Source organism: Silene latifolia, unplaced genomic scaffold (genome assembly GCF_048544455.1).
Source record: "Silene latifolia isolate original U9 population unplaced genomic scaffold, ASM4854445v1 scaffold_119, whole genome shotgun sequence".
Lineage (NCBI taxonomy): Eukaryota > Viridiplantae > Streptophyta > Magnoliopsida > Caryophyllales > Caryophyllaceae > Silene > Silene latifolia.
The window spans coordinates 1,401,440-1,426,064 of NW_027413127.1; the positions used below are offsets into that span (position 1 = coordinate 1,401,440).

Genomic DNA, 24,625 nt, shown 5'->3' on the forward strand with positions numbered 1-24,625 from the left:
ACTTTAAAATGGAATAGGACAACAAATGATCGGGACAGAGAGAGTAAATCACAACATTAAATCACATTCATTTTCTTCAATATTAAGGTTAATAATTGTCTAGTCATCAATTTAATCCGGTCAATATCGGGTGGGGTTCATATCTGTCTAGTCAGTTCGGCTAGCTGATAATCGGGTCATGACAAACTACAGGTCGTCATGCGGTCGAGTCAGGTCGGTTTCGATTTGCAACAAAATCGAATTTTATCAGGCCGGGTTTGCTTGGGTTCGGGTTGGATCAAGCTTGCCAGCTCTTGTATTGGAAGTAATGTGACTTATGTCCAAACTCGATTTCATGGGCCATACAAACACATGGTCCAACACATATGGCCACTAATCCACTATAGCCCACAAGGCCATGAGTCCATGACTACAGCGTAAAAGAGTGTGTTTACTGTTTACAGACTTACAGTTTACCCCCCAAAATTTCAGTTAAATAACGATCTTCTACTAACACAGTCATCCATTTCAACCGCCAGGTGTCGCAATAACAACCAGTTACTAACAAACAAAACGAATCTTAATTAATCAAAAAAACAAAAAAACAAATGAAAATCAGGTGGTTGAGAAGTGAAGTACAGAGCTCTGGCGCTCAAATTATGAACCCTCTTTCACTCTCCTCCTCCTTCACCTCCCCCAACCTTCTACTTCACCGACACCGATACCGCCACCCGTGTCGGTTATCCGGTTTTCGGGTTTCGGTCGAGTTGAGAACCGTTTCGGAAACAATTCGGAGGAGGAAGAGTTTCGGAAAGGTATGGGCGGACGTCAGGCAGAAGGCATTTGATGTGTCAGCTGATTCCGGGGCGGAGTCGGTTAAGTTTAAGGAATCATCGCTAAACGGTGTCGTTTTATTGAAAGATGAGGAAGTGGGAGGAGTTGTAGTGCCGTGGTGGGAGGAGTTTCCTAAAAGATGGGTTATTGTTATCTTGTGTTTCTCCGCTTTCCTTCTTTGTAATATGGATCGGGTAATTATCTCTTTTTTACTAGTTATTTAATTATTTATTCCGTCTCAATCATTTGTTTACCTTTGGTATTTTTTTGTGTGTTAGAATATTTCTCTAAATTTCATCAAATTATGAGGATGTTCTAATCAAAGGTAAATAAATGAGTCGGAGGGAGAGAGTATTTATTCCGTCTCAGTCAATTGTTTAACATTGTTTTTTGTGATCGGGTTTTTGTGACCGGGTTTTAAGCAAAGGTAAACAAATTAGTGAGACGGAAATTAAGTCTTTTTAGAAATCAATTATTGCATCATAATCCAAGGAATACCAAAGTTGGAGATTTGGTATATTCGGAGTTATTTTCTCTGTCAATTGTTTACCTTTACTTTTTTGTGAGCGGAATTTTATGTAAAGGTAAACATATGACTGAGATGGAGGCGTGTTATTGGCTTATTAAATCATACTCCCTCCTATTCAGGGTTTTCTTTGTGGGCACGGGTATTAAGGCGAGGAATAAAATAAGAGTAAAAGAGTTGGGTGGGGTTAGGTTAGTGATAGGAGAGAGAGGGATGCTTACGTAGTTATCAAATTTTAGAAATCAATTATCCCATCATAATCCAAGGAATACCAAAGTTGGGGATTTGGTATACTCGGAGTTATTTCCTCTGTCAATTGTTTACATTTACTTTTTTTGTGAGCGGAATTTTAACTAAAGGTAAACATATGACTGACACGGAGGCGTGTTATTGGCTTATTGCATCATAGAAGTATATAATTCAAGGAATTCCGAAGTTGGGGACTTGATCTACTCTAGTTATCAAAATTTTAAGGTTTGCAGTAATCCTGATGTTTACCTAATTGTTTCGAAACTAATGCATTATAACGACAGCAACATTACCCTAGTGAAGCTAGGTATTGGATGTAGACGGCATGATATATTAACAACACGGAGAGGCTATTTATGAATGACCTAGGATGAAAAATTAGTCGAGACTCGAGACCTCAGTATCAACAGTATATCGTCTATAGACTCTTCCTCAAGCAAAGTATCTTCCATATCATCACAAAATGTGCAATGATTTTCCTAGCAATATACTTACTCAAATTAAGCACATATTTATCTTGTAAATATTAGATTTATATTTCTTGCACAAGAGTCCATCTCCCTGTATAAATAGGATAGCATCTCATTGTAATTATTCACTTAATACAAACACAACATTTCTCATCTTACATGGTATCACGCCGCAATCGATCCACCACCCCAAACTACCTTCTGCCAAAATCCGCTTCCTTCAAACATACTAAAACCAGCCGCCCTTCCCATCCATTCATCACCATGGCCCCAACCGAACACCAAGTTCAAAACCCACACGACTCAAACACACCCCTTGTTTCGCTCAACTTGAACCACTGTGTCAAGTTGAACTCCCTCAATTATATTGCCTGGAGATTTCAGTTAACAAATATCCTATTCGGGCTAAGGCTCCTAGGCTTCCTCGATGGAACCCATCAACAACCACCCGCCACCATCGTCAATGCCGACAAAACAGAAACCACCAACCCCGCGTATCTCACGTGGTTGAAACAAGATGGACTCCTTCTAGGAGCTCTCATGGGCACTCTCTCTGCCACCATACAAGCATTGATTGTATGTGCCAAGATATCAAAAGAAGCGTGGGATATATTAGCCCAAACATACGCTAACCCGTCCCGAATTCACAAATTACAATTAAAAGACCGTCTTGACTCGATCGTAAAAACCAGTGACCAAACAATCACCGAGTATGTGCACGCCATTAAAGCGTGCGTTGACCAACTCGCCTTAATGGGCACCATTATCGATCCCGAGGACATCACAGCCAAGGTCCTTAAAGGCCTTGACTATAACCTGTTTAAACCCGTCATCGATGCTATACGAGCCCGGGATACCCCTATTTCATTTGAAGCCCTTCACGAGAAGCTGCTTCAACATGAACTTCTCAGCAAACAAAACCCGACAACCGATATATTTCAACCCACTGCCAACGTTTCCTACCGTCACAACAACCAATTTCGTGGCAATTACCGCAACAACAACACTAACACCAACACCTATCCTAACCCGCCACCCTCAACCAACCCGAATCCTAGACCCTTTAAGGGTCGCTGCCAATGGTGCAGACAAGTGGGTCATGTCATAGCCGACTGCCCCTTGTTTCGAAAGCTATTTCCCACCATCATCTTTCCTGCCCCTCCAACCCGTCAACACCAACAAGGGCCTCAAGCACACACTGCCACAACCCACGGCATCCCTAACCCAAACCCAAACTACCTTCTTGACAGCGGTGCATCAAACCATGTCACTTTTGACCTCGAAAATGTGAAACAGTCAGAACTGAAAAACAATTTCAGAACCGATTTAGCAAACAGTCTAGGTTTTAACTAGAAAATGTGAACTTTTGAAGTACAGTTATATTTTGCTGAAGTTTAAAATGTGGTGTGGTGTCTGTAGAGTAGTCTAAGTTAGTTAGGAAACTAAGGCAGTGGCGGATCTTGGAGCGAATAGCAGACTAGCAACTCGATAAGGATGGTACTAGTGTAGTACAGTATGTGAAATTTTACATTTGCATTGAATAGTATCTGTTGATGAATGGTGGCAGGTTAATATGAGTATTGCAATACTTCCCATGTCAGCCGAGTATGGATGGAATCCGGCTACAGTTGGTTTGATACAGTCCTCTTTTTTCTGGGGCTATCTTCTTACTCAGGTGACTTCAACATTTCCTCTAATGTTCAGCATTTAGTGCCAATTACGAGTATTTCCTTTGCTCATGCCTGTTTACGATTAATTAGTCTCTTGAAAGACGACCTTGTACATCTAAACATCCTACCAATATTACCAATAGGGCCACCAACAACTGAAATCAAGGAATAGCTACTCCATTATATAATTACTCTCATGATAATCTTTTCATAAGACTGCCTCATATGGAAATTTGTGTTCTCCCGATTTGGAGAAAGACAGACAGAGAAAAAAATAGTCTTTGCTGAACTATCATTTGCGAGATTCCATGCATCCTGTCTCAACTCTGATGGTGTCCCAAGTGCGGCTAAATAGTTTGAAATAAACTTATGCGGATGCTCCACGTGGCATATAAACCCCATTTCTTTTAGAAGATGTCGTTCTGTTCTTACTAATTCAGCCTTTAAATCTGCATACTCCTTAGAAAAGACATCCAAGGGCTCAATAGACAAGTTCTCTCTTCCACATTCCATTCAGTGAAAGACAATGATAACTTGTTTTGCGCTCCTTGGACTTAATAGGAATATTTATAATAGTTGGGCCTCAACCATCACCTTAAGGTTTTGGTTGAGATGGTTCATCTATCATGGTATCAGAGCCAGTGTGACCGAAGGTCACGAGTTCAAATCCTGGCAACCTCAAAACTCCTCAAAAACTCGAAGTGGAATTCCAGCACACGGTACGGAGGGAGCCGGTGCACAACCAACCACTCTTCAAGCCCAATGGGCATTTGAGTGAGGGAGCGTAATAGGAATATTTATAATAGTTGGCCTCAACCATCACCTTTGACTTTTTACGGAACTTGACCGGTCGCCATTAAAGTTTGAGGTAATTTCAAAAGAGTCCCGCTCTCTTGAATAAGATCACACCCGTAAATCCGAAACATGGTTTCTGTTTCTTCATCTCTTCATCTATACCGTCTTTCCTTGAAGGAGAATTTTTAAGCTGCTCTTCTGTCAAGTAAAAAGTATCTAACACCGTGTAGATCATTAGAAACACGGAAATTAGGGTTGATTTGAGGAATTGAGTCTGTTTGTTGCAAAGGGTTGGAGGATAGGAGACTACTTACGCAGTAATATGTCATTGAGTTAAAGATAGCTTTTATTGAGAAATTGTATGATTAATAATGAGATACCGGATGTCTATTTATTCTAATATAACACTCTCAATTTTCCTAATCTTAGACCAAGTAAATACAATTATTGAATCTTTGAGACGGTTATTAGGTAATATTTCCAGCATAAGGTTCTTGCTGACTGGCTGCAATAATTTGCAGGTCGCAGGGGGAATATGGGCAGACACTGTTGGAGGAAAGGCTGTTCTAGGGTTTGGTGTAGTTTGGTGGTCTGTTGCTACTATCCTTACTCCTGTTGCCGCAAAGCTTGGACTGCCCTATTTGCTAGTAGCCCGAGCTATAATGGGTGTTGGCGAGGTTGGTCTCGCAACAAAGATGGTTCATGATTATATAACCTATTATGCTCTGAGTGAACATGTTTTGTTTCTTCTGCTTAGGGTGTTGCCATGCCTGCTATGAATAATATGCTAGCAAAATGGGTTCCTGTTTCTGAAAGAAGTAGATCCTTGGCATTGGTGTACAGTGGAATGTACCTTGGTTCAGTTATTGGCCTGGGATTCTCGCCGTTTTTGATACATCAATTTGGCTGGCCATCAGTTTTTTACTCTTTTGGCTCTCTAGGAACTGTTTGGTTTACGGTGTGGTTGAACAAGGTACTGACTGTACCTTCATTGTTATGTTTCTCCCGTAAAAACGGTTTCAAATCATCATTCATGTTAGCCGACCCCAAATTATTTACGTCTCCTTCATGGACTTTGCTAATAAGTTTGCTCTTATACGTGCTCTTTTCAATCCTCCTTCTTCTGGTAATGCGTACATAGGCACGCAGCTCGCCACTTGAAGACCCTGAACTTCGGCCTGCAGAAAAGAAATTAATTCTCAGCAGCTGCATCTTATCGAAACAGCCAATTAAGACAATTCCATGGAAGAAAATCTTGTCAAAATCACCTGTTTGGGCTTTGATAGTGTGCCATTTCTGTCATAACTGGGGAACATTTATTATACTCACATGGATGCCCACTTATTATCACCAGGTGATGTTTCTTATTCGAGTGTACCCTTGCTTTATATATTGTCTCCCGGTTTGATCTGACAAAACACCTGATCTTGAGCCCAATTCAGCTGAGTTGTTTTTTGCCTGTAGCTTTATAAACGAATCGTGATCTTTCGTTTCTCCCTTGTAATTAGTTTACTCCTACAGGTGTTGAAATTTAATCTTACAGACTCAGGAATGCTGAGTGTTGTACCATGGATTACTATGGCATTGTGTGCAAATCTTGGTGGCTGGATTGCAGACACACTTGTTAGTAAAGGTTACTCCGTCACCACAGTACGCAAGGTATTAGTCTTCTCTCGACTGAATCATGCTTTCTGGCTGTTGTACTACACCTACCTATGCGCCTATGCTATATGCATGTTCGTTATGGTTGAATAAGATTTCAATTTCCAATAGAGCCAAAAGCCTAAGTAATACTCCGTATATGGTTCTGGAGTATGATTGAGTTACGGAAATGACTTACTGAACTGTCTGCTCTATCCTTATTGTTAAATAGCAGTAGGTTGATGTTAATCTCGATTCAGTTTTTTTATGTCGTCCGGAAACAGTCTCTCTCTTTACTGTTATGGAAAGAAACTTTGATGCACTGGGGTAAAGTGGTGGTCGTGGTGGTGGTGGTCAAATACTCAAACGGCATTTTTCTTGAATCTACTGACATTTTACAACATGTCCTGGCACTTTAGTGACCGAATGAATAATTTTCTCTGCAGATTATGCAAACAGTTGGTTTCCTCGGACCTGCATTTTTCTTAACTCAATTGAGCCACGTCGATTCACCTATTATGGCTGTTCTGTGCATGGCTTGTAGCCAGGTACCATTTTTCGCTTTTCTTGGTCAACTGCGGAAACAATGTTCCTTATTAGCTTATTTTTTGTTATGTAGAGCCCAGTTACTCAGGTATGAGTTTCTGGTCAAATGCAAAATTGCAATGAAATGAAGATGTGGTGCTACTGCAGTAAGATTGAAAACTTACATTTCCGTGAAACAGCCTCTCTTTGCCGAATCAACATATATAGAGAAGGCCCTAAAAATCCAACCCGTTTACCCTGCCATAAGCAGGAGCCTTTGAGGCACTAGGAAGATGTTATTCATGTCATTGCCTTACTGCTAGAATATGTATCGACGTTTGTCATTCATGGTCCAAGTGAACCATCTGATCACTGTTTGTCATTTGGTGTCTTATCATAACCAGGGAACTGACGCTTTCTCTCAGTCCGGTCTTTATTCGAATCATCAAGACATTGCTCCTCGGTACTCAGTAAGTCATTACAATTCTCTTCACTTCAAATCTCTTTTACGCATTCTCAATTATCTTCTATGTTCTCGTTTGCATGGATATTTCAAAACATAATCAAATACTGGTGTCAGGGTATACTGCTCGGTCTTTCAAATACTGCCGGGGTGCTGGCAGGCGTCCTAGGAACCGCAGCAACTGGATATATTTTGCAACATGGTTCGTTCTCTTGCCTCTTATTTCATAATACTGTTTACTTTTACTTCTAATGCTCGCATGTATAATAGCTTTACAATTCTCAGGTTCGTGGGATAATGTGTTTGAGGTATCAGTTGGCCTGTATTTGGTCGGAACTGTCGTCTGGAACCTTTTTTCCACCGGGGAAAAGATCTTGGAGTAATCACTTACGCGTCTTCAAATCGGCTAAAATTTTGGTTCTGCAAACCCCAATGCTCTGACATCTGAAGTAAAAGCCGGTGAAGGCCTTCACCGATAAATCAGACAGAACATTTCATATGTAAATCCCTCTAGTCATTTACGACGATTACAGAAACTTCATGCAAGTTTAGGACATGAGGAAGGGAAAGAATTGACTTATTAGTACAGCATATGTTCCTGTCTAGAAAGAACCAGTACATCATGAGTTCATTAGGTATACATTTTTCAGAAACAGATTCTTACATAATTTGTAAATGTGATATAATTAATGATTTACAAAAGGGATTACCATTCTAGAGATGAAAGAGTGTTGTAATTAATCAGTGACACGGTATAAATTTTTCTGTTCGACCATTTTTTGTGTAAGATCGTCTTAAACAAAAATTTTAGACTAGTGATTTGTTTTAAAGGACCTGTATTCGTATCAATTGGTGAGGCCTGTTTTATACTTCCTGCATTTTTCCATTTGATCTAGTGTCACTTTTTTTGGGACGGAGAAATGTGAGAGGCACGTTCGGTATGGGTGGAAGAAATGTGCGAGATTAAGTAAAATAATGTGTGGGATTTAGCAACAAAATCTTATTTCTTTCCTCATATGAGTAGATGGAGTTTGGACGGAAAACTTTTGAAAATTTGTACTCTCGTATTAGTAGTAAGTAAGGAAGGAAGATATTTAGATTAGACCCGGCAAATCGGGCCAATTCGGGTCGGGTTATTTCGGGTTTCTAAAATATTCGGGTTAGTTCGGGTCGGGTCATTTCGGGTTTACTTGTCTATTTCGGGTTTGTTAGTCGGGTTGTTTCGTGTCAAGTGGATCGGGTTATTTGGGGTCGGGTCATTTTCGGGTCAATGATTAAGAAGGAAAAGGGCATTTCAAGTCTTTTGGGGCCAATTAAAGTTATGTTTTGTCGGGTCATTTTCGTGTTGGGTCGTTTCGGGTCGAGTCCTTTCGAGTCGGGTTAATACGGGTCTATGAAAGCTCGGATCATTTTCTGGTCGGGTCGGTTTAATTCGGGTTTCAGGTGTCATTCGGGTGCGGCAGTTTTGGGTCAATTTCGGATCTCAGATCAACCTTTCCAGATCAGGTTAATTTTACCAGGTCTAATTTAAATTTACAAATATATACAACCGGTTCTATAATTCTAAAACGTTTTCTATAGGAGAAACATATAACCGACTCATAGAATAATTTAGATTTAATTAATTTAATATAACCGGGCTCCATTAGTCCACTACACAATACGAATTCGGACTCCATAAGCCCACTACACAAAACAAAAGCCCAAATTACAAGGCGCAGCACCAATCCAATCCAAATCCAAAAACTATTAAAACATCACGAAAACAATAGAGACGTCTTCTCTACTACGCCTTTTTCCCCTTTCAAAACCCTAATTTTTCTTTCTCAAAAACAACAAAACCAGTTTCAGAGCTCAACAATGGCGGCAAAGAGGGAGAAAACCGTACTTCAATTGGGCGGAGCAATTACCGCAAAAATACATCCACTTGTCATCTTTAATATTTGTGATTGTTTTGTTCGCCGACCCGATCAAGCTGATCGGGTTATCGGTACCCTCCTTGGATCCGTTTTACCTGATGGTACCGTCGATGTTCGCAATTCTTATGCTGTTCCTCATACCGAATCCTCTGATGAGGTTAATTTTTTGCTTACTCTTGATTTTTCTGTTAATTGTGTTATGTTGATTTCATCTAGTTCGTTGCATTGTTCATAATTCTTCGATTTTTTGTTGCTTAATTATGCGAATTGATTAATTATCAACTGTTAATGGTGTTTTTCCTGTATTGCCTGCAGTATAGTGCACTGTTCATCATGCTATTAATCTTATTATGCTAATTAATGAACTATTGTATGTTTTTTGGTTTTCAATTCTTTCGATTTTTCGTTTATACAGTTATACTAGTATTTGATTTAAATTTGCTTAATTATGCGAATTATTATGTGTTTTGTGTTTTCTTTATTGTATAATTGTAGTTAGTATATAGAGTAGCATTGTTCATGATGTTATTATGTTAGATTAGGTGTTTTTGCTTTTGTTATTTTGAGATTCTGTGGCTTTTTGGTTTCGATTCTTTCGATTTTTTTGCTTACAGTTGATTTCGCTTTGCCTAATTATGCAAATTATCAAGTTTGTGCTGTTTTTATCTATTGTATCTAGTATATTGCATTGAAGAATGTATAAGTAAGTTACGAACGAAATAAAGCATAATAAAACCTTCACTGGTAGCTTAGTAGGAGACCCTCGTAGTTACGAATACAAACTGATGATATAAGTATAAATGAAAATTTTCAATATAACTTGGTGGGTTATCTATATCCTCTGCCCCACCAAGTCACCAACTCCTACATGCTCTTTCTAGCTTCCTTGGCTTGTTTGTCAGCTGCCGTGTTTGCACTTCATTCTTTGAATTGAAGCTGATACCCTGGGATATGAACCATCAGCCCTGCAATTAGCTATCAGATTAGAAAGCATTTTAGGATATTCATGTCCTCTGTTGGTGAGAAAGACAACCCGTTCACAGTTCGAGGTGATCATTAGGTTCCTCCTCCCCTTGCTGCTAGCCTTAATAAGAGCCAGTGGGATAGCTAAAGCTTCGGCCATGAGTGTGTTGTCAATCTTCACCTTCAACTATCCACCATCAATCTAAAAAAGCTGGATAATTTTTACAAGTGAAAGAGAGACCCGCTTTCCCAAAATCCAAAAGGCATCTACATTCATCTTAGTCGAAACACTGCTAAGGGGACCAAAAGATTGTGGGAGAGCTGGGGGTTTTTTTGGCCGGTTTTGGAAGCCAAGACTGTATGTATGTAGTAAGAAGATTGGGTCCTCTTGTCTTACTACTAACCTTATTTTTCACTCTAGCTAGTGCTTGTCTTTACTTGCCTTTGGTGTGTGGCACATTTGGAAGAGAAGGAATGTTTGGGTGTTCTAAAACCTTGCTATACCCACTGCCCAAACCGTTAAAGCAAGTGTATTGCATTGTTCGTGTTATTATAACGTTAGATTGGATTAGGTGATAGGAATGTTTTTCTTTTTTACACTTAGATTCTGTGTGGTTTGTGTTCAATTTCTTTACTTTGTTTTTTTGGTTATTTCTGTATTAGTTTTGGTTATTTTACAGATTTTTGTGTTGAATTTCTGTAATTCTTCTTCAGGTTGCATTGGACATTGATTATCACCATAATATGCTTACGTCGCACCAAAAGGTGAATCCAAAGGAAGTCATTGTTGGATGGTATGTTTCGCATCAAGACTTAATTTTGTTCAAGTTATTATTATTGTTCTCCATATGTATCATGCATTTTGGCTGATATTGAGCTCTTGTGTGGCTTGGTGCTTAGAGACTCTTAAGTGTATTGTATGTTTGGTGGTAAGGCCAAGGCTTGCTATGGTTTTCCGACTGGTCTTGATTTATGTGTAGCTTAGTTTGAAAAGGAACAAGGAGTACCAAGGCGTGAGTGCCCATGGCAAAGAGACTTAAGGCGCTCGCCTCATAGACATGAGTTGTACTGTTTTTGTATACTAATTTGTATTTTCAAAATTAGACTCTGTGCAATAATAGTACGATATCCTTATGTGAATTTTTAGGAGGGCTAAGATGTAAAAGACTACAAATTGGGGATAATGTGAACAAGCGAAGAGCATAACAAATGATTTAGCAGGGAAATAATTGCATAATAGTGCTGCTGTAGTGCATCATGTTTGATATGTTAGTTGAGGTGTTTTGGCTAGTGCCTCAATGAGGTTTGGGTAGGTGCACTTTTTAAAACTAAGATATGTTGGTAATCCGATTCCGATAGGAAACATGCTATGTTTTAGTTTCTACTTGCTTTGTTGGACGACCTTGGCTTTTGAAGTGGAGTTCAGTGGTTTAAACGAAAAAAAATGACGGGAATTATCTTTGATGTTTTTAATTTTTAGTTGGGGCATTGCACAGCTGCTTTGCATGCTTATGTGTATTTACCATTTCATTTTCTATGCATTTGTCTGACGGTATCCTGGTACTTCATTCAACTTTAGAGCCCTCATATCCTTGGAATAGTTACGCAATCGTTAGTTTGTTACACACTTATTTTGTTTTCTGTGATTTCAGGTACTCAACTGGTTTTGGTGTGTCTGGCGGTTCTGCATTGATTCATGATTTCTATTCAAGAGAAGTTGCAAACCCGATTCATCTCACAGTTGACACTGCATTTACAAACGGGGTACCGACCATAAAAGCCTTTGTATCTGTGAACTTGGCGCTTGGAGGCCAGGCTCTTGCTGCTCAGTTTCAGGAAGTTCCTGCAGAGCTTCTTTTGTCTGAAGCCGAGAGAGTTGGATGTACGCTCACAAACTTGTAACTCTTCCATTATACTTCCTCCATCCCTAATGACTCGTTCTCATTTGACTTTGGTTGCCAACCTACGTCATCTGTGGTTATTAATTTCTCCAAATATATCTAACAAGACATCGTCAAACAAGTTGTCTTTGATTAATTGATATTCGAAATTGTGTGAAAATATTGGTTAAACTCGACATCTTCTTACCATCTACGGAGTAGCTTAAATGGAGGCATTATAAATTGGATGGAGTAAATGTTACTGTTCCATTTAAATGGATGCTCTTTATCTTCTGATTGGTAGACATTTGATTTACTTACTCTTCGTGGCAGATGAGCTTTTGAAATCAACCATGGCCGACAAAATTCCTAGTGACATGGAAGGGATGGAGAGCACATTGGAGAGATTGCTCACTCTCATCGATGACATCTCGGGATATGTTGATGATGTTTTGGTGAGACCATAGATTATATTTCCTGTTTATTCTTCCAATTTGAGAAAGTATATTTGTATTCTTTAGCTAATACCGGTGATGAAATTTTTACTCCTCAGAACCAACGTGTCGCTCCTAACAATGAAGTTGGGCGGTTCCTAGTTGATGCAGTGTCCTCTCTACCTAAGATCGATGCTCCTGCTTTTGATAAGCTTGTCAATGACAGCTTACAGGTGAGACAGATGCATCCTTGTTATTAAACTTGACTCAGATACTGTTTTTTTTTTTTTTTTTTTTTTTTTACTTGTAGACTTGTATCTATGAGTGATCTTTTTTGCTCGGTAGGCTGTCAGGGTTGAGTTTAGTGTGCCTGTTGACAGACAGGTCCGCATACTTCAATCGTGAGACATACTGTTTATGAGGATGAATTAATGTGGCCTTGCAAAAAATAGTGCACAACCTTTTTTGAGTCAATTTATTGTTTAGGACGGTTGTATTGATAAAAACACACATGATATTTCATAATGACCGATGTCTGTAATCACCACAAGTTATGAGGTCATAATAAGAATGCATGTTAACTAAGCTTGGCTACTGGAGTACGAAGTACGGAGTATTATTTTGGGCTCATTCTATGTGATTTCTGCGGATAAGGTATATTCGTAAGACGAGTTTTGTGATTAATCATCTGATAATTTAATTTGTGTGCACCAGGACCAACTTCTCATGCTGTATCTATCTAGCATCACTAGGACACAACTGGGCGTAGCCGAGAAGTTAAACACTGCAGCTCAGATTTTGTAAGTCTAGTACAAGCGCTGTAGGTGCACAACCGGTTTGATTGATCTACACTTGTTTCCGCAAATTAGAGACGAGCGTTATTTAGTGGTTTTGTTGATCATCTTTATCTGTACTGAGAAAATTTTCTCTCGTTGTTAATGTACGCGATAGCTTATATCATGCTTTACATGAATTTAATGCGGATTGTTTCCGATCCTGCAACTCTTTTGTTCCCTTCTCGTAGAACTAGGCACTATCAATTTTTTAATTTTCTTGGATTTTTTTTAACAGTGTCAAAAATTAAAGTATGTATCGTGGAATCAAACTTATTTATCAAAATGGGCTCTCACGTGTCTCACCTCAGCCTAAGCTCCCACCATACTCAACATTGACTTACATCCACCATTCACCACTACCACCGCCGCTGCCTCCACCACTACACCCAAAACCAATAATTAAAAGGACTTGGCACCAATAATTACTCTATCCCTGCCTTGCCTTCTTCAATACAATTCAGAGTGAGGTTTACAAGATTTTTGGAGGACCTCACTATTTTTTTTAGTTGTAATGTTCCTCACCTATTGTAGATGAACGACCTTACTAATATTATATTTGGAGCGACGCATGATTTTTCGATGGAAAATATTTAAGGGAAGAATACTTCAAACAAATCCTCCTATTACTAGGAGAATAAAAATTCTCTTAGTTTTCCCTCCAAAAAGCATCTAGCTAAATAAGGTAATAAATAAAATTTTCTTTCATTACATTATTATCATTTCAATGAATATATTCTTATAAATGAACTCTAATTTTTTAAATAAATTCTACTTATGATTTTTTCATTAAAATAAAATAAAATTGATATTAAATAATAAAGTATAAGCTGCTAAATTTTTCAGTAATGTAATATTATGACTGCAGAGAATAACTTGACACATGCTTACTATTAGCTTCGTGACAAAAAAAACATTCACTAAAAAAATTCAAAACTTAAATAATTTTTTTTATTAGTTTTTCATTTCAATTTTTTTGTTTAATATCAAAATACAATGAAGTGAACTAATAAATATTAATCCTCCTATATACTAATAGAATACAACTTCTCTAAAGTTTTCACTCCAAAATGCTCAAACTTATATATGGAAACAAATTAGATTTTCATTTATTAAACTAATTTTCATTTAAAATAATCTATACATAAAAACTGTATCTCCTAATATTAACTTCGTGACGAAAAAAGATATTTTTAAAAAAATTGATGTAGTTAAAATATTTTCATAAAAAACACAATTCATGGAATTATTCAATTCTTTTGATTAATTTTAATATTAGTTATTTTTTTAAAAAAAAATCGCGATATATAAATCTAAAGATAAATCTAATTTTAATATTAGTTATTTCCTAACAGTAGCTTACAACGAGGAGTTTCCTAATCTGTTAGATGAACAGACATATAGTAACAAACTTTTTATAACTAACTGACTTTCCATAGCTAACTTTACAACTGAATATCATATATAGTATTCCCTGTGGCTTTTATTTTTCTTCCCGTTTCTCTAATATATGTGAGAAGTATTATAATGAAATGGGAAGAAAATAGCAAGCCGGAGGGAGTATCTAATAAACTAAAATATATCAACCTAGCTAGTTGCTAAGAAAACCTTCTATCAGGCGTCTTTAGGATCAATAACTTGTACCACCATTTCCATGTGCTGTTCATACACGACTTGAGGAAGTTTGAGCAAGATAGGAGGAGCATCATTTGGATTACGCATGGCCTCACACGTAACCCCGTGGTATCCCCAATGGCTGAATCTACCGCATTTCACAGCGACCATGTATGGTGCCTCAACGCCCGATTGCATATGCTGCAGTGATATGTCTGCCTGGTTTATCACAAGTAAGTAGTAATCTTGTGTGTTTGATTCTTGGAGGAGATGACGCCCGGATACTATGTTCGATAAATGTGATATGTCGTTGTACGTGAAGGTCAAGGGGCCATGAGTCATCATATTGTAACGCAATAGCATTTCGTCGTCGCTGTTTTGACCAATGGAACAAACCGGGCAGTAGGTTTTAGCGTAGATGCACGTTTCAGCATGAGTACTGACGTATTGTAATCATCTATCGATACCCAATATCAGGCGTATCGAAAATAAGTAATCAAGAAATAAGAAATAACAACAAGAATTATATATGTGAGAATGAAATATTTATGTTTGGGTCAGCTCATTTAGGTATCTTTGTGTTAATATCAAACAAGTAATGAAATAGTTAAGATGATGATGATTATTGATGAAATACGATGAATAATAATGGGTTTTACTTAGAAGTTAGAAGAAGAGTAATATTTTGACGATTGATGATTAAGATTATGATTGTTATATATTGTTATACGTATTGCAGAGCCTTTTTTATACTCTTTTCTAACACCCTAATATTACTACAACTTTAGAAAATCGTCATTATGTTTTTTAAAGAACATTAATCGAAATATAGAACGGTGTAATGGGAAGCAAGTAATGGAATCAGGCGTATTGAAAATAAATAATCAAGAAACAACATATTTTCTTGTTTCTTTTCTTCTCTTTTTTTAAAACCCAAATGTTATATACTTCGTATGTATGAATAGAGTATACTACAACTTCTGGAATCAACCTGTTCGATTTCAGCCTCTAATAACGAGCTTTAACACATTTTTCACGATAATCCGAGTTTCGGCGAATGCTGGTTTGTGGCACACCGACACCCCCAAATGTCTTCCCTTGGTGCTCAAAATTTGCGTGGCCGCTTTATCTGACCCGACTAACTTTCTATGTGATTTTCGGAGAATTTTATTCCGGGATCCCGGAATCCCGAAAAACCGTCTATTATATATATACACTTCAATTTCAGCCGTTCGGAAGGTCGTACAAAAACCTGTTTCTTTTTCTCCCTGTTTTTCAATCACGCGTCCGAGCTCATTTCAGGAATCAACCTGTTCGATTTCAGCCTCAAATAACGAGCTTTAACACATTTTTCACGATAATCCGAGTTTCGGCGAATGCTGGTTTGTGGCACACCGGCACCCCCAAATGTCTTCCGTTGGTGCTCAAACTTTGCGTGGCCGCTTTATCTGACCCGAGGAACTTTCTATATGATTTTCGAAGAATTTTATTCCGGGACCCCGGAATCCCGAAAAACCGTGCATTATATAGACTTCAATTTCAACCGTTCGGAAGGTCGTACCGGAACCTGTCTCTTTTTCTCTCTGTTTTACAATCACGCGTCCGAGCTCATTTTAGGAATCAACCTGTTCGATTTCAAGAATCAACCTGTTCGATTTCAACCTCAAATAACGAGCTTTAACACATTTTTCACGATAATCCGAGTTTCGGCGAATGCTGGTTTGTGGCACACCGGCGCCCCCAAATGTCTTCCGTTGGTGCTCAAACTTTGCGTGGCCGCTTTATCTGACCCGAGAAACTTTCTATGTGATTTTCGGAGAATTTTATTCCGGGACCCCGGAATCCCGAAAAACCGTGTATTACACTTCAATTTCAGCCGTTCGGAAGGTCGTACCGGAACCTGTTTCTTTTTCTCCCTGTTTTTCAATCACGCGTCCGAGCTCATTTCAGGAATTAACCTGTTCGATTTCAGGAATAAACCTGTTCGATTTCAACCTCAAATAACGAGCTTTAACACATTTTTCACGATAATCCGAGTTTCGGCGAATGCTGGTCTGTGGCACACCGGCACCCCCAAATGTCTTCCGTTTGTGCTCAAACTTTGCATGGACGCTTTATCTGACCCGAGGAACTTTCTGTATTATTTTCGAAGAATTTTATTCCGGGACCCTGGAACCCCGAAAAACCGTGCATTATATACACTTCAATTTCAGCCGTTCGGAAGGTCGTACCGGAACCTGTCTCTTTTTCTCTCTGTTTTTCAATCACGCGTCCGAGCTCATTTTAGGAATCAACCTGTTCGATTTCAAGAATCAACCTGTTCGATTTCAGCCTCAAATAACGAGCTTTAACACATTTTTCACGATAATTCGAGTTTCGGCGAATGCTGGTTTGTGGCACACCGGCGCCCCCAAATGTCTTCCGTTGGTGCTCAAACTTTGCGTGGCCGCTTTATCTGATCCGAGAAACTTTCTATGTGATTTTCGGAGAATTTTATTCCGCGACCCCGGAATCCGGAAAAACCGAATATTATATATACACTTCAATTTCAGCCGTTCGGAAGGTCGTACCGGAACCCGTTTCTTTTTCTCCCTGTTTTTCAATCACGCGTCCGAGCTCATTTTAGGAATCAACTTGTTCGATTTCAGGAATCAACCTGTTCGATTTCAGCCTCTAATAACGAGCTTTAACACATTTTCACGATAATCCGAGTTTCGGCGAATGCTGGTTTGTGGCACACCGGCACCCCCAAATGTCTTCCGTTGATGCTCAAACTTTGCGTGGCCGCTTTATCTGACCCGGGGAACTTTCTATGTAATTTCCGGAGAATTTTATTCCGGGACCTCGGAATCCCGAAAAACCGTGTATTATATACACTTCAATTTCAGCCGTTCGGAAGGTAAATGAGGAAAGCGTTTATTTTTTCTCTTTTTTTTCAATCACGCGTCCGAGCTCATTTCAGGAATCAACCTGTTCGATTTAAAGAATCAACCTGTTCGGTTTCATGAATCAACCTGTTCGATTTCAGCCTCAAATAACGAGCTTTAACACATTTTTCACGATAATCCGAGTTTCGGCGAATGCTGGTTTGTGGCACACCGGCGCCTCCAAATGTCTTCCGTTGGTGCTCAAACTTTCCGTGGCCGCTTTATCTGAACCGAGAAACTTTCTATGTGATTTTCGGAGAATTTTATTCCGGGACCCCGGAATCCCGAAAAACCGTGTATTATATATATACACTTCAATTTCAGCCGTTCGGAAAGTTGTACTGGAACCTGTTTCTTTTTCTCCCTGTTTTTCAATCACGCGTCCGAGCTCATTTCAGGAATCAACCTGTTCGATTTCAGGAATCAACATGTTCGATTTCAGCCTCAAATAACGAGCTTTAACACATTTTTCACGATAATCCGAGTTTCGGCGAATGCTGGTTTGTGGCACACCGGCACCCCCAAATGTCTTCCGTTGGTGCTCAAACTTTGCGTGGCCGCTTTATTTGACCCGAGGAACGTTCTATGTGATTTCCAGATAATTTTATTCTGGGACCTCGGAATCCCGAAAAACCGTGTATTATATATACACTTAAATTTCAGCCGTTCGGAAGGTAAATCTTTGGAACTGTTTCTTTTTCTCCTGTTTTTCAATCACGCGTCCGAGGTCATTTCAGGAATTAACATGTTCGATTTCAGGAATCAACCTGTTCGATTTCACCTCAAATAACGAGCTTTAACACATTTTTCACGATAATCCGAGTTTGGCGAATCTTTGGTTTCAGGCACACCGGCACCCCCAAATGTCTTCCGTTGGTGCTCAAAATTTGCGTGGCCGCTTTATCTGTCCCGAGTAACTTTCTATGTGATTTCCGGAGAATTTTATTAGGGACCCCTTAAACCCGAAAAACCGTGTATTATACACTTCAATTTTCAGTAGTTCGGAAGGTCGTCTAGGAAACTGTTTATTTTTCTCCTGTTTTTCAATCACACGTCCGAGCTCATTTCAGGAATCAACCTGTTCGATTTCAGGAATCAACCTGTTCGATTTGACCTCTAATAACGAGCTTTAACACATTTTCACGATAATCGAGTTTGGCGAATCTTGGTTTTGGCACACCGGCACCCCAAATGTCTTCCGTTGATGCTCAAACTTTGCGTGGCCGCTTTATCTGACCCGGGGAAATTTGTATGTGATTTCCGGAGAATTTTATTCCGGGACCTCGGAATCCCGAAAAACCGTGTATTATACACTTCAATTTCAGCCGTTCGGAAAGTCGTACCGGAAACTGTTTCTTTTTCTCTCTGTTTTTCAATCACGCGTCCGAGCTCATTTCAGGAATCAACCTGTTCGATTTAAAGAATCAACCTGTTCGGTTTCATGAATCAACCTGTTCGATTTCAGCCTCAAATAACGAGTTTTAACACATTTTTCACGATAATCCGAGTTTCGGCGAATGATGGTTTGTGGCACACCGGCACCCCCAAATGTCTTCCGTTGGTGCTCAAACTTTGCGTGGCCGCTTTAGTTGTCCCGAGGAACTTTCTATGTGATTTCCGAAGAATTTTATTAGGGACTTTGATTCAAGAAAAACCGTGTATTATTATATACACTTCAATTTCAGCCGTTCGGAAGGTCGTACCGGAACCTGTTTCTTTTTCTCCCTGTTTTTCAATCACGCGTCCGAGCTCATTTCAGGAATTAACCTGTTCGATTTCGGGAATCAACCTGTTCGATTTCAGCCTCAAATAACGACCTTTAACACATTTTTCATGATAATCCGAGTTTCGGCGAATGCTGGTTTGTGGCACACCGACACCCCTAAATGTCTTCCGTTGGTTCTCAAACTTTGCGTGGCCGCTTTATCTATCCCGAGTAACATTCTATGTGATTTCCGGAGAATTTTATTCTGGGACGCCGGAATCCCGAAAAACCGTGTATATACACTTCAATTTCAGCCGTTCGGAAGGTCGTACCGGAACCTGTTTCTTTTTCTCCCTGTTTTCCAATCACGCGTCCGAGCTCATTTCAGGAATCAACCTGTTCGATTTCAGGAATCAATCTGTTCGATTTCAGCCTCAAATAACGAGCTTTAACACATTTTTCACGATAATCCGAGTTTCGGCGAATGCTGGTTTGTGGCACACCGTCACCTCCAAATGTCTTCTGTTGGTGCTCAAACTTAGCGTGACCGATTTATCTGACCCTAGGAACGTTCTATGTGATTTCCAGAAAATTTTATTCCGGGACCCCGGAATCCCGAAAGATCGTGTATTATACAGTTCAATTTCAGCCGTTCGGAAGGTCGTAGCGGAACCTGTTTCTTTTTCTCCCTGTTTTTCAATCACGCGTCCGAGCTCATTTCAGGAATTAACTGTTCGATTTCGGAATCAACTGTTCGATTTGACCTCAAATAACGAGCTTTAACACATTTTTCACGATAATCCGAGTTCGTGAATCTTTGGTTTGCACACCGGCACCCCAAATGTCTTCCGTTGGTACTCAAACTTTGCGTGGCCGCTTTATCTGACACGAGGAACTTTCTATGTGATTTCGGAAAATTTTATTCGGGACCGAATCCCGAAAACCGTGTATTATACACTTCAATTTTAATTACATTCGAAAGGTAAATCGGAACCTGTTTATTTTTCTCCTGTTTTTCAATCACGCGTCCGAGCTCATTTCAGGAATCAACTGTTCGATTTCAGGACTCAATCTGCATTCGATTTGACCTCAAATAACGAGCTTTAACACATTTTTCACGATAATCCGAGTTTGGCGAATCTTTGGTTTGTCAGGCACACCGGCACCCCCAAATGTCTTCCGTTGGTGCTCAAACTTTGCGTGGCCGCTTTATCTGCCACGAGTAACTTTCAATGTGATTTCCGGAGAATTTTATTCCGGGACCACGGAATCCCGAAAAACCGTGTATTATACACTTCAATTTTAGCCGTTCGGAAGGTCGTACCGGAACCTGTTTCTTTTTCTACCTATTTTTCAATCACGCGTCCGAGCTCATTTCTGGAATCAACCTGTTCGATTTCAGGAATCAATTTGTTCGATTTCAGCCTCAAATAACGAGCTTTAACACATTTTTCACGATAATCCGAGTTTCGGCGAATTCTGGTTTGTGGCACACCGGCACCCCCAAATGTCTTCCGTTGGTGCTCAAACTTTGCGTGGCCGCTTTATCTGCCACGAGGAACTTTCTATGTGATTTCCGGAGAATTTTATTCCGGGACCCCGGAATCCCGAAAAACCGTGTATTATACACTTCAATTTCAGACGTTCGGAAGGTCGTACCGGAACCTATTTCTTTTTCTCCCTGTTTTTCAATCACGCGTTCGAGCTCATTTCAGGAATCAACCTGTTCGATTTCAGGAATCAATTTGTTCGATTTCAGCCTCAAATAACGAGCTTTAACACATTTATCACGATAATCCGAGTTTCGGCGAATGCTGGTTTGTGGCACACCGGCACCCCCAAATGTCTTCCGTTGGTGCTCAAACTTTGCGTGGCCGCCTTATGTGACCCGAGGAACGTTCTATGTGATTTCCAGAGAATTTTATTCCGGGACCCCGGAATCTCGAAAAACCGTGTATTATATATACACTTAAATTTCAGCCGTTCGGATGGTCGTACCTGAACCTGTTTCTTTTTCTCCCTGTTTTTCAATCACGCGTACGAGCTCATTTCAGGAATCAACCTGTTCGATTTCAGGAATCAACCTGTTCGATTTCAGCCTCAAATAACGAGCTTTAACACATTTTTCACTATAATCCGAGTTTTTGAATTCAGTTTGTGGCACACCGGCACCCCCAAATGTCTTCCGTTGGTGCTCAAACTTTGCGTGACCGCTTTATCTGTTCCGAGTAACTTTCTATGTGATTTCCGAAGAATTTCATTAGGGACCACGAAATCCGAAAAACCGTGTATTATACACTTGATTTCGTAGTTCGGAAGATCGCACGAAACTGTTTCTTTTTCTCCCTTTTTCAATCACGCGCACGAGATCATTTCAGGAATTAACTGTTCAATTTCAGGAATCAACCTGTTCGATTTCAGTCTCAAATAACGAGCTTTAACACATTTTCACGATAATCGAGTTTCGGCGGTTCAGTTTGGGCACACCGGCACCCCCAAATGTCCTCCGTTGGTGCTCAAACTTTGCGTGGCCGCTTTATCTGTCCTGAGTAACTTTCTATGTGATTTCCGAAGAATTTTATTAGGGACCGGAATCGAAAAACCGTGTATTATATACACTTCAATTTTACCGTTCGGAAGGTCGTCAGGAACCTATTTCTTTTTCTCCTGTTTTTCAATCACGCGTCACGAGGTCATTTCAGGAATCAACCTGTTCGATTTCAGGAATCAATCTGTTCGATTCAGACCTCAAATAACGAGTTTTAACACATTTTCACGATAATCCGAGTTTCGGCGAATTTTGGTTTGTGGCACACCGGCACCCCAAATGTCTTCCGTTGGTGCTCAAACTTTGCGTGGCGCTTTATCTGACCCGAGGAACTTTCTATGTGATTTCAGAGAATTTTATTCGGGACCGGAATCCGAAAAACCGTGTATTATATATACACTTAAATTTTGCCGTTCGGAAGGTCGTACTGAACATTTGTTTCTTTTTCTCCCTGTTTTTCAATCACGCGTCCGAGCTCATTTCAGGAATTAACCTGTTCGATTTCAGGAATAAACCTGTTCGATTTCAACCTCAAATAACGAACTTTAACACATTTTTCACGATAATCCGAGTTTCGGCGAATGATGGTTTGTGGCACACCGGCACCCCCAAATGTCTTCAGTTGGTGCTAAAACTATGCGTGGCCGCTTTATCAGTCCCGAGGAACTTTCTATGTGATTTCCGAAGAATTTTATTCCGGGACCCCGGAATCCCGAAAAAACGTGTATTATTATATACACTTCAATTTCAGCCGTTCGGAAGGTCGTACCGGAACCTGTTTCTTTTTCTCCCTATTTTTCAATCACGCGTCCGAGCTCTTTTCAGGAATTAACCTGTTCGACTTCAGGAATCAACCTGTTCGATTTCAGCCTCAAATAACGAGCTTTAACACATTTTTCACGATAATCCGAGTTTCGGGGAATGCTGGTTTGTGGCACACCGGCACTCCCAAATGTCTTCCGTTGGTGCTCAAACTTTGCGTGGCCGCTTTATCTGTCCCGAGTAACTTTCTATGTGATTTCCGGAGAATTTTATTCAGGGAACCCGGAATCCAGAAAAACCGTCTATATACACTTCAATTTCAGCCGTTCGGGAGGTCGTACCGGAACCTGTTTTTTTTCTCCCTGTTTTTCAATCACGCGTCCGAGCTCATTTCAGGAATCAACCTGTTCGATTTCAGGAATCAATCTGTTCGATTTCATTCTCAAATAAGGAGCTTTAACACATTTTTCACGATAATCCGACTTTCGGCGAATGCTGGTTTGTGGCACACCGACACCCCCAAATGTCTTCCGTTGGTGCTCAAACTTTGCGTGGCTGCTTTATCTGTCCCGAGTAACTTTCTATGTGATTTCCGAAGAATTTTATTCCGGGACCCCGAAATCCCGAAAAACCGTGTATTATACACTTCAATTTCAGCTGTTCGGAAGGTCGTACCGGAACCCGTTTCTTTTTCTCCCTGTTTTTCAATCACGCGTCCGAGCTCATTTCAGGAATCAACCTGTTCGATTTCAGGAATCAACCTGTTCGATTTCAGCCTCTAATAACGAGCTTTAACACATTTTTCACGATAATCCGAGTTTCGGCGAATGCTGGTTTGTGGCACACCGGCACCCCCAAATTCTTCCGTTGGTGCTCAAAATTTGTGTGGCCGCTTAATCTGACCCGAGTAACTTTCTATGTGATTTCCGGAAAATTTTATTCCGGGACCCCGTAATCACGAAAAATCGTGTATTATACACTTTAATTTCAGCCGTTCGGAAGGTCGTACCGGAACCTGTTTCTTTTTCTCCCTGTTTTTCAATCACGCGTTCGAGCTCATTTCAGGAATCAACCTGTTCGATTTCAGACTCAAATAACGAGCTTTAACACATTTTTCACGATAATCCGAGTTTCGGCGAATGCTAGTTTGTGGCACACCGGCACTCCCAAATGTCTTCCGTTGGTGCTCAAACTTTGCGTGGCCGCTTTATTTGACCCGAGGAACGTTCTATGTGATTTCCAGAGAATTTTATTCCGGGACCCCAGAATCCCGAAAAACCGTGTATTATATATACACTTAAATTTCAGCCGTTCGGAAGGTCGTACCTGAACCTGTTTCTTTTTCTCCCTGTTTTTCTATCACGCGTCCGAGCTCATTTCAGCAATTAACCTGTTCGATTTCAGGAATCAACCTGTTCGATTTCAGCCTCAAATAACGAGCTTTAACACATTTTTCACGATAATCCGAGTTTCGGCGAATTCTGGTTTGTGGCACACCGGCACCCCCAAATGTCTTCCGTTGGTTCTCAAACTTTGCGTGGCCGCTTTATCTGTCCCGAGTAACTTTCTATGTGATTTCCGAAGAATTTTATTCCGGAATCCCGAAAAACCGTGTATTATTATATACACTTCAATTTCAGCCGTTCGGAAGGTCGTACCGGAACCTGTTTTTTTTTCTCCCTGTTTTTCAATCACGCGTCCGAGCTCATTTCAGGAATCAACCTGTTCGATTTCAGGAATCCATCTGTTCGATTTCAGCCTCAAATAACGAGTTTTAACACACTTTTCACGATAACCGAGTTTCGGCGAATGCTGGTTTGTGGCACACCGGCACTGCCAAATGTCTTCTGTTGGTGCTCAAACTTTGCGTGGCCGATTTATCTGACCC

At 40.0% G+C, this 24,625-nt stretch overlaps 2 protein-coding genes across 2 annotated transcripts; both read left to right on the forward strand.

Moving 5' to 3' along the window:
- Positions 1-562: 562 nt before the first annotated feature.
- On the forward strand, positions 563-7,873 carry LOC141637499 (sodium-dependent phosphate transport protein 1, chloroplastic-like). Its single transcript, XM_074446970.1, has 10 exons — positions 563-1,007; positions 3,626-3,733; positions 5,045-5,200; positions 5,281-5,496; positions 5,665-5,877; positions 6,045-6,182; positions 6,611-6,712; positions 7,094-7,159; positions 7,270-7,354; positions 7,438-7,873. The coding sequence occupies exons 1-10, from the start codon at positions 588-590 to the stop codon at positions 7,533-7,535; spliced, it is 1,602 nt and encodes a 533-aa protein (XP_074303071.1). The 5' UTR covers positions 563-587; the 3' UTR covers positions 7,536-7,873.
- Positions 7,874-8,904: 1,031 nt separating this feature from the next.
- On the forward strand, positions 8,905-13,354 carry LOC141637477 (eukaryotic translation initiation factor 3 subunit F-like). Its single transcript, XM_074446946.1, has 6 exons — positions 8,905-9,228; positions 10,749-10,828; positions 11,687-11,916; positions 12,248-12,369; positions 12,468-12,581; positions 13,063-13,354. The coding sequence occupies exons 1-6, from the start codon at positions 9,013-9,015 to the stop codon at positions 13,150-13,152; spliced, it is 852 nt and encodes a 283-aa protein (XP_074303047.1). The 5' UTR covers positions 8,905-9,012; the 3' UTR covers positions 13,153-13,354.
- Positions 13,355-24,625: the final 11,271 nt, after the last annotated feature.